At 36.0% G+C, this 10,943-nt stretch overlaps 1 protein-coding gene across 2 annotated transcripts in view; it reads right to left on the reverse strand.

Moving 5' to 3' along the window:
• Positions 1-10,943, reverse strand: part of CTNNA3 (catenin alpha 3) — a 1,635,386-nt gene that overhangs the window by 1,248,435 nt on the left and 376,008 nt on the right. For both annotated transcript variants that reach the window (XM_029931758.1, XM_029931757.1), the window contains exon 6: positions 4,630-4,893. In XM_029931758.1, coding sequence (XP_029787618.1) covers positions 4,630-4,893 — 264 coding nt within the window. The remainder of the gene's footprint in view (positions 1-4,629; positions 4,894-10,943) is intronic.

The following is a 10,943-nucleotide window of genomic DNA, read 5'->3' on the forward strand; positions in this document are numbered from 1 at the left end:
GAATCAATTTTTCTTAAGCACTACTAACTGCTTGCTTTTCTTGAAGCTAGATCATTCTGAAAGTTTTCTGTTAGACCTATGAGTGCGAACATATGGTATCTGTCCTTCTCTGCCTGACTTATTTCGCTTAGCATGACACCCTCAAGGTCCATCCACTTTCCTACAAATGGCCATATTTCATTCTTTCTCATTGCCATGTAGTACTCCATTGTGTATATATACCACATCTTCTTGATTTACATTTTGAATATGCTGCAGATGACAAAGTGTCAAAAGAAATAAAAGGGTCTGACTCTTGATATCTGCTCAGGTCATGATCTCACAGTTCATGAGTTCGAGCCCCACATGAGACTCTGCCCTAATAGCACAGAGCATGCTTGGAATTCTCTCTGTCTCTCTCTGCTCTACCCCACTCATGCTCTTTCTATCTCTCAAACTAAATAAAAAAACAAATATATATATATAAACATGTTTTAATTAATATTTTTTAATTTTTAAAAAGAAAATGTCTTAATGGACTTGGAGTTTCAAAGCAATTTTCACTGGCAAAGTTTCTTCCTTAAAGATACTGCCAAAATTCTGTCAATCTACAGTTTGACACTTCTGAACTCTTATTCAGTCACAAATGTGAAAAAAATACTTTATGATTCACATCAGGCTCTCCAAGATATCAATTAATTTAGCCTGTACAGTATTCTAATTCAACTTCTATGTTCTCCTCTAGCAACAAATCTCAGGTTTCATATCCACAACCAGCCATGAAGCAGAATGAAAGATTTAACAAAGCTTTGACATCGTCGTTGTTGAATAAGCACTCTGATACATTTCCACACTATAAACATTTAATGAGACTTACTCCCAACAGAGTATTTACTACATCCGTTTATTTCATAGTATTATTTTTGCAGAAGCAAGATAGAGCAAAGGTTATTTTGGATCCTTTACCAATACAGCTTCGTGTAAATAAAGAAAAATGTAACCATTTAATTTACAGAACCATTTTAAAAAGCTAAATTGCTCAATAAATTCTGCCTTATCTGGTTCAGAGAGCCTCAGCAGCTATTTGTAAGATATATATATAATATGTTATATGTTATATATGTAATATATATATAATTCAGGCATTTTGTCCTGGTTTGTGCATCCCTAGCATTAACTGGAACTGATTTCAAAGGTTAAGACAGTACTAGGATTTCTGGGAGATATCTTTCTCCTGCCTTGTTCAGAAATGAGTCAGCCATTTATCTTGAGAAAAAGAAGACTCTATCACTATATCTATTCCCACTCCCATCAAAGCTACACCCTCCCCACACGACACACACTCTTTCCCCTTCTCTCTAATCATTGCCGTATATTGACTATAGCAGCCATTTTCACACTTTCAACTAAATAGAGAAAGGAGAAGAAGTCCCAAAAGAAGGAACAATTTGGAAATCTTCTGTCTTCTTCTATAATCCTAAGAATATAGAATGAGTATCTGGGATAAACTGGACATCTTATCCCCTGACACATTCTGCTTAGTACTGTGAAAAATGTGGTACACAGTCCTATCAGACCACTTTAGGTAATTTCCCCTCACCATACCAGCTATGCTCCAAATATAGACTAATTCTACTTAAGTGACTCAGGTATGAAGCCCTTTTCACTAAAAAAGTATTCCATCTTTTGGACTTGGTTACATTTATAATTTCTCTGATGGTTCATACAGATTAAGACTCTTAGCATAATTAATCATGTTAAGTTGTATCTGTGAGAATACAGCACAGAACTTAAATAACTTCAGAAATCAGAAAGACTAGATCATTTCCTAGACACTACCACTCACTAGTTTTCTGATTTGAGCAAGTTATATAACTTCTCTAAGTCTCAGTTTTATTTTCTGTAAAACAAAAATCAAGGTATTTATCTTATAGGGATACTATAATAATTAAGTAATATGTTTATGATAAGTGTTTAGCTATGAAGAAAAGTTAAATATTAATGTATGGGGGACCTAGCATTCTGCTAGCATCACTGGTATAAAATTAGTAAGAAACACAGTCTTGCCCTTGAAAACAAGGAGTTTCAATCTTACTATGAAGAGAACACATGCATCTAGTAGACAAGTTTATTGACAGATGGAAAAAAATTAGATGATGGGGTACTGTCAAAGAGATACCACTAATTTTCTATCTCACTTGGTTTCTAAAATTTTCACATAGATGCTAATTATTATAAACTTAATAAATTTTTACATGGATGCCAAAAATAAGGATTTAATAATGTCAGATTAAAAATTTAAAGACATCTAACTGTAGGAAAAGCATAAAGGTTACTCTAAATTTAAATAAATTATATTTTCTTGATAAGTTTGTCATGAAAGTAATAATGTTAAGAACAATAATAGGAATTATATGTATTTAGTTTATATTTTAAATTACCAGTAAAACTTTAGTAATTTTAATTGCATCGATTTCATTGTGGAAAAATTTGCCTCCAAATAGTCATCTCCACTAATGATAATGAAAGTTAATATTTACTGAGCACTTATTATGTGCCAGTCACTCCTCTAAGCATTTTACATGTATTATTATTCACTGATTCTGACAAAACTACAATGTGGACCCTGTTGTTATTCCCATTTTAGAGATGAGAAAACTGAGAATTAAGTAACTTTCCTAAGGTCATGGGGTGCTTAGGTGGCTCGGTCAGTTAAGCATCTGACTTCAGTTCAGGTCATGACCTCACAGTTCATGGGTTTAAGGCCCTTGTCAGGTTCTGTGCTGACAGCTCAGCCTGGACCCTGCTTCAGACTCTGCCTCTCCCTCTGTCTGCCCCTCCCCTGCTTGTAGTCTGCCTCTCTCTGTCTCTGTCTCTGTCTCTCTCTCTCTCAAAAGGAACTAAACATTAAAAAAAAAATTTTAAGTAACTTTCCTGAGGTCACATGGGCAATAACTCCATAGCTGAGAGAGGGACCCTGGCATCCGGGCTCTAAAACCTTTATCTTTTAGAACTACACTGTGTTGCCTCCCATCAAGCAACTGCATGTCTGACTTGCATAGCTAATGATCTTGACATCATATTTGAATGTCTGATAAATATCTCGAACTAAACTGAAAATGAGTTTCTGATCTTCCTCTCAAAACTGGCTTTACCCAGTGTTCCCCATTGTGGTTAATGAAAACTTCATCTTTCAAGCTGCCAAAGAAGAAAAACAAAAAACAAAACAAAACACAACCTTAAGACTATTCGTGGTAGACAGAGAGGTGTACTGTTCATATCTCTCTTCTGAGTAGGACTTATTGCCAGGCTGTGAACTGTGGGGAGTAAGGCCAGCAGGTGGCCCCCAGCTGTCAGTTCCCACAGAGTCTGCCTCAGATGCAGCGGGCTGTTCCCTCTTCTCTGTGCCTGGACATCATACTCTTCCTATATTCTTCCCAAGGCAGGATGACCTGCATCCATCAACCAATGGAGGAAAAAAAAAGCCTGGCTATTTCTGCCTGACAAGGGGTAACCTTTCTTCTAGAGCTCTCTGCTGACTGGTCTATGCCCACAGGTAGAATTCCTCCTCTGCTGAATCTTGCTCCCTCCATCTTCCCTTCACACAAGTTAATTCCTAACAATACCTGCATCCCAAACTCTGTTCAGTGTGTGCTTTGGGAAGATCCAGCCTGAAAGATCAGCTATAACTCCTCCCTTTCTCTCACATCCCACATCAGTTCTGTCAAATCCAGTTGGCTTCACTTACAAAAGTTAGCCTTCATAATTACTGAGGCCACCTTGGTCCAAACTAAATCGCGAGGTGGAATGAGGTGGTGTATGTAAAATATAAGGATGGAACCTGTTTTCTATCATCGTTTTCTGCCTGGTTTTTCACCTTCTCCTTTTGTTCTCCTTCAGTCTATGCTCTGCAAATAGCCAATGTAGTCCTTTTAAGACTCCAGTGTCATACCTCTGCTTAAAACTTTACAGCAGCTCCCATTTAACTTGAAGTAAAAGCCAGAACCTCTAACAACCCACACAGTCCTCCATAACCTGCCCCATGGGGTCTCCTCAGTTCAGCTCTGACTCATCCTCCTATTTCCCCACTCAGGCACTCATTTCCGTGCTGTCCTTAAACAATGAGGACATACTTTTAAACCTTGGTTCTAGATCTCCATCTACCCAATTATCTAATCTCCTTCAAGCCTTCAAGTCACCTCACTTTCTCAATGTAACATTCTATTTATTTATCTACAATGTTCATTGTTTTTGTTTTTTGTTTATATTCTTCGGTTAAACTAATACATGTAAGCTACATGGGGGCAGTGCTCTATTATATCCCAAGCACAAAGAAAGTTCCAGTAATAACTATTTGTGGAATTAATAAATCCTACATTTCATAAACTGATCCATGTAAACTAAAATCATCATTTCAAAATAATCAACAATGTCCCTTTAAATTTGGAAGAAATGTAAAAGAATCAGAAGTCTACTGATAGAATATTTTCCTGCCAATCAATTCATTGGAAGATACAAGGCAATGATAGAGACTAAGTAATTGGATTTTTATTTACTCATAGTCCAAACTCCAACACAGATCTGAAAACCAAGTCTGTTTATTTTATATTGGGATACATCAAATCGCATTTTACTTCTCTCTGCACTTACCTCAAGCTCATCAAGGGCACTTCCCAGGGTTGCTGCCTTAGATTCCGGTTGGGCAACCATATTCTGGATGCCTTGTGAAGCATTTGAAATTACATTGAGGGCATTGTGAATTTCTTTACAAACTGTGTCCTTGCTGGCTTTGAGGGAAGCAACATCAGAATGTTCCAAACAAGCTGAACAAATTGAATGCAAGAGCGGGGAGTTCTCCTTCAGTGAGGCCCGGGCACCTGCAATCTCATCCCTCTGATTTGGAGATTTTAAGTCCTAAAGAAACACATAAGAAGAGAATTTCCTTACAATGGGTTATAAAAGAAAGATTTATGCAAAAATGCTCCACTTCTCTGTCAATATAAATGAAAAAATAATGGATGCTAAGAAGTCAGGTATAAGTTAAAATCAAGGGCATCAATTATTTCTACACTCCTTCATATTCTGTTAAGAATTCTACAACAGGAAAGCAGAGCCAATTAGCAAATAAAGGTCACAAATGATGCAGATGTATAATAAGTAAGTAGATCTTACATTTGTCAGTCATATCTTGCTTATAAGTCAGAAAAATACTCTGGCATTCACATTATTAAGTGCATTATAAGAGAGCCTGAATTACAAGGATGTTGATTACCTATTTCCATAGATGCTCATGATTGCATTTAACCTTTTTATTAAAACTAAACGGTTCCAGTTAAGAATATTAAATTGAACCTCCTACCATTCACCTATTTTTCATTCTTTTTAAGAAATACTTATAAATAATTTAATCCTAGATCTTTTTTTCTTTGACATTTATTCGAAAAAATAGTTATTGAGCACTTAGTATATTCTAGCCGTGGTGCTAGATATCAAGTGTACAGAGATGAACAATCCTACAAGGATCTTGTTTTCCTGAAGCTTATGTTCATGTTTGAGGGGATGGGGGACAATCAGCAAACAATAAACAAGGTAAACAAATGCATAAGACAATTTCATGCAATGACAAATGCTATGAAGAAAACCCAAAAGTGAAATGTCATAGAGACTGCTTTAGCTTGAATGGTCAGAGAAGATATTTCTGAAAATGACATTTGAAGTAAATAAAAATGAAAAGCGTTCCAAACAGTGAGAAGAACAGGAAAGAGAAAGTCTAATATAAGTGATAGCTGATCAAAACCAGCTCAAAATGCCATGAAAAAAACCTGGCAAACACTACATTAGGCAAGTGATGAAGGTTAACATCATCAGTAATATCAGATGAGTATCATGTACCCCTTGACATACTGTGACAAGAACAGCACTTCACCTCACTGGTATTTGCTCCCAAAGTGCACAGCTCCAGCCTAATGATGAGAAAAACAATAAATAAAACCAGATTGGGGAACATCCTCTATGATACCTTGCCAATATTCCTCAAGACTGTTAAAGTCATGAAAAAGGATGAGACTGATAAATTGTCACATACAAAAGGATACAGGGGAGACATGCATGACAACTAAATGCAATGTGGTACCCTGGATTGGATCCTGGAAGAGAAAGAGGACATTCATGGAAATTTTTGTAAAGTTCAAATAAAGCCTGTTGTTCAATGTTTGTTTGTTCATAAGTGGCAAATGTAAGATATTAACAACAAAGGAAATCAGGGGGAAGGTGGATGAGAATGTACTATCTTTACAACTTTTCTGGAAATCTAAAATTATTAATATAAATTAAAAGTTTGTTTTAGTACCCCAATGTTTGTAGCAGTATTATCAACAATAGCCAAACTATGGACAAAGCCCAAATGTTCATTGACTGACAAAAAAATAAATAAAATGTGATGTGATGTGTGTGTGTGTGTGTGTGTGTGTGTGTGTGTATTACTCAGCCATCAAAAAGAATGAAATCCTGCCACTTGCAATGATGTGGATAAAGCTAGAGTATATTATGCTAAACAAAATAAATCAATCAGAAAAAGACAAATACCATAAAATTTCACTAATATGTGGAACTTAAGAAACAAAACATATAAACATAGCAGAAGGTGAGGGGGGGAAAGAAAAGAGAGAAAAACAAACCACAAGAGACTCAACTACAGAGAAAAACTGACGGTTGATTGAGAGAGATGAGTGGGAGATGGGCTAGATTGGTGATGGGTATTAAGGAGTGCACTTGTTGGGAAGAGCACTGGGTGTTGTATGTCAGTGATGAGTCAGTGAGTTCTACTCCTGAAACCAATATTTTACTGTATGTTAACTAAAATTTAAATTAAAAAAATTAAATTAAAAAAATAAATAAAAAATAGTGTGCTTAGAAAAATAACCCAGCACCTAGTAAGTCTCAGTATATGTTGGTCACTCTCACCGTTACAGGTAGGGAACAGGAGGTTATTGGGGATAAATGACAGGACTGGGATTTGAACACAAGGTCTGTGTACTGAACTAGGGGGCTTATGACTCTTAACTTGGGACTAGTGGTAACCCCTGCCTTCCTCTTCTCTTCCTGGGCCAGCTTTTCTATCAGCCTTAACTGACCTTAATATGAAAGTTAAGTGTATGTATGTTGTATCCATCAAATAATATTTTGTTTGTCCTATCACTCACTATTAAAGTGTGTGCATATAAAAATAGAAAACTAATTCAGGGGCCCTTGGGTTGCTCGGTAGGGTAAGCGTCCAACTTCCACTCAGGTCATGATCTCGCAGTTCATGAGTTCAAGCCCAGCATTGGGCGCTGTGCTGACAGTGTGGAGCCTGGAGCCTGCTTCAGATTCTGTGTCTCCCTCTCTCTGCCCCTTCTCTGTTTGTGCCCTCTCTCTTTCTCTCTCTCTCTCTCTCTCTCTCTCTCTCTCAAAGAATAAACATTAAAAAATTAAAAAAGGAAAATTAATTCAAGAGACCTTAACAATATCTTATGCATTCCACATACAATATTTCATATAATCTTTATAAAACCCCATGATAGATATCATTTCCCATTTTAAAGGTAAGAGAACTGAGGTTTAGAAAGACTAAGTTCCTGAGCCAAGTTATGGAGCTAGAATGTGGCATTTCTTGTATTGTAACCTAAGCCAGTGTGACTTCTAAGCCACAATCCTAATGACTATGTTATACTCTTTCCTACACGAGAAGGGTTTCCTTTATTTGCTATACAAGGACAAGGTCTTGTACTTATATAATGGCATAGTTTATAAAGTACTCTACATAGTATCTTATTGATCATCACAATACCGTTTGAGGCAGTAAGGCTGGTATTATTGACCCCATTTTAACTAAATAGGTACTTAACGTAAGAAGATTAAGAGGCTAGCAAAATAACTGAGATCCAAACCTAAGTCTTCGGATTGCAAATCCCATGTTTTTTTCACAACACTCTGTTACCTCAGGATAATGTTGCCTGAGGTTAATAAATGGCTGTGATACTGTATTTTTAGTTCCTTCCTTTCTGAAAATAAAGGCTGTCTGTGACTTCATGCAGGCTTTAGGGGAGATTAACTTCTTTACAAGACGGTAGGGAGGACAGTTAGTAGTAGCTGTCAACTCACTGTTCATACTCACTAATTACCCAAGACAAGACACTTTGTAGTTTTCTCAGCTTGCTCTGATTTCCTCCTTGTATTTCTGGTCTAGGTTCTAGTTCCAGCTCTGTCATTAGCACTGTGATCTGGGTAAGTCTTCTACTCTTTCAGTGTCTGTTTTTCCATCTGTAAAGATGGAGTAATGATACTTCTGCCAACCCTCTTATGAGATTGAGTAAGTAGCACATCAGAAATAGAATGTAGTTTTTTAAAAAAGAGAGAAATGAAATTAGTTGAATAGAAGTAGAGAATTATGAAATGAGTACAGAACTCTTCTTCTGAAAATATTCCTAAAATAATCTTCCTAAAACTTATCAAACCTGGGGTACTGTTTTTGTCCTGTGATGCTGTGAATGACTTTCATATTTCCCACAATTTTATAGTACTACCTACATTTATTTCAGTGTGACATGGAGGATAAATAATTTACTATTTAGATAGAATGTACACTCTTCAGAGGTATAACAATAAAACGTATAAATATTCAGAAGGAGCTGAAGAAAATCCTCTATATATTAGAGTATAATTAAAATTAATTACATAATTCCCTCTGAAGTGACCTATGTATTATAGTGCTCTATTCAGAATGGCAAGATCAATGTGTAGGGAGTTTCTGAATGGTGAACATACATCTACAAAGAAAAATAAAGTTTAAAGTATTATTTCTTTTACTCTGATAATGGCTATGTATAGCTCACTGTTAATTGTGGTAACTTTAATGCTATAGGAACTTTGGAATGCAAAAAATTTTAATATATTTTGGATTTTGAGCCTATGTTTTGTCAACTCTACCCAAGGCAATTAATTACCAAATCCTTAATGAGAACTGATATACCAAATACCAAGCTGATAAATCTGTGATAAAGGACAGGTTCAGTGAACATAACAAAAATAACATATTATGGGCACAAGTGGAGGCAAAAAAGGCACATTCCAGAGTTTAAGTAAAAGAAATTAAGAAGGCAAGATCATTTCTCCTAAAGGACATCCCAAAGGATAAATTTAATATAGTTGACAAGCACACAGATAAGAGGGGGACTAATGAATGCCATCCTTCTAAAGGTTGTGGTGGTGACTGTGGTTGTTTTGTGGTAGCTGATGACACCATGGGTTCAAAGATTCATAAGCTGTTCATTTATCCTAAAATTTTAAATCAGGTCAAAATAATTAAATGGTAGGGTCAATTAGGGATTTCTCTGGACAGAGGATTATAAAGAATTCAGCTCCCTGGGAATTGTTACTTTTTTAATATCCTTTTTAAAATGCACCAGAAGAAAAAGCTCACATGAGATTTCCAAGTTTAGGAGACATTAAATGCTTCCAGCTGATGCAGAAACACACAGATGGGATTAAAAAAGACCTTACAAGTCTGTGCAAGTGGGTAGAGAAGCAACATATGAGTTTTAACCCTGGCAAGAGAACAAAATATATTTAGGGATTTTAAAGATCACAAAGTATAAAAATGGAGAACTCTAAGCTATCAGTTAATTAATTCAACATTCATTCAATAGATATTGTTGAGCCCTTCTACATATCAGACAATGCACCGTTAAGAATGCAAAGATACCTTTTATTTCCTTTTGTTGTCTGATTGCTGATGCTAGGACTTCCAGCACTATGTTAAACAACAGTGGTGAGAGTGGACACCTCTGCTGTGCTTCTGATCTCAGGGGGAAATCGCTCAGTTTTTCCCCATTGAGGATGATATTAGCGGTGGGCTTTTCATAAACTGCTTTTATAATGTTTAGGTAAGTTCCTTCTATTCCGACTTTCTCAAGGACTTTTATGAAGAAAAGGTGCTGTATTTTGTCAAATGCTTTTTCTGCATCTATTGACAGGATCATATGGTTTTTATCTTTTCTTTAGTTAATGTGATGTATCGCATTGATGGATTTGCAAATATTGAAGCAGCCCTATAACCCAGGAATGAATCCTACTTGATCATGATAGATAGTTTTTTATATGCTGTTGAATTCAATTTGCCAGTAGCTTGTTGAGTATTTTTGCATCTGTATTCATTAAGGATATTGGCCTGTAGTTCTCTTTTTTTGCTGGGTCTCTGTCTGGTTTGGGTATCAAGGTGATGCTGACTTCGTAGAATGAGTTTGGAAGTTTTCCTTCTATTTCAATTTTTTGGAATAGTTTGAGAAGAATGAGTATGAGCTCTGCTTTAAATGTCTGGTAGAATTCCCCTGGGAAGCCATCTGGCCCTGGGCTCTTATTCATTGGGAGATTCTTGATAACGGAATCAATTTCTTCACTGATTATTAATCTATTCATGCTTTCTATCTCTTCTTTTTGAATTTTGGTAGTGCATGTGCATTTAGGAATTTGTCCATTTCTTCTAGGTTGTCCAGTTTCATAGTAATCTCTGATGATTGTGTTCCTAAGGGATTGGTTGTAATAGATCCTTTTTCATTCATGATTTTGTTTGCATCAGAATTGGCAAAGAAGAAGTCAAACTTTCACTTTTTGCAGATGACATGATACTCTACATGGAAAACCTGGCAGACTCCAGCAGAATCCTTTTAGAACTGATCAATGAATTCAGTAAAGTTGCAGGGTACAAAATCAATGTACAGAAATCAGTTGCATTCCTATACACCAAAAATGAAGCAGCTGAAAGAGAAATCAAGAAACTGATCCCATTCACGATTGCATGAAAAACCATAAAATACCAAGGACATAAAAGACCTATATGATGAAAACTATAGAAAACTTATGAAAGATATTGAAGAAGACACCAAGAAATGGAAAAACATTCCCTGTTCATGGATCAGAAAAAAAAA

The sequence above is a fragment of the Suricata suricatta genome, chromosome 2 (assembly GCF_006229205.1).
Source record: "Suricata suricatta isolate VVHF042 chromosome 2, meerkat_22Aug2017_6uvM2_HiC, whole genome shotgun sequence".
Taxonomy (NCBI): Eukaryota; Metazoa; Chordata; class Mammalia; order Carnivora; family Herpestidae; genus Suricata; species Suricata suricatta.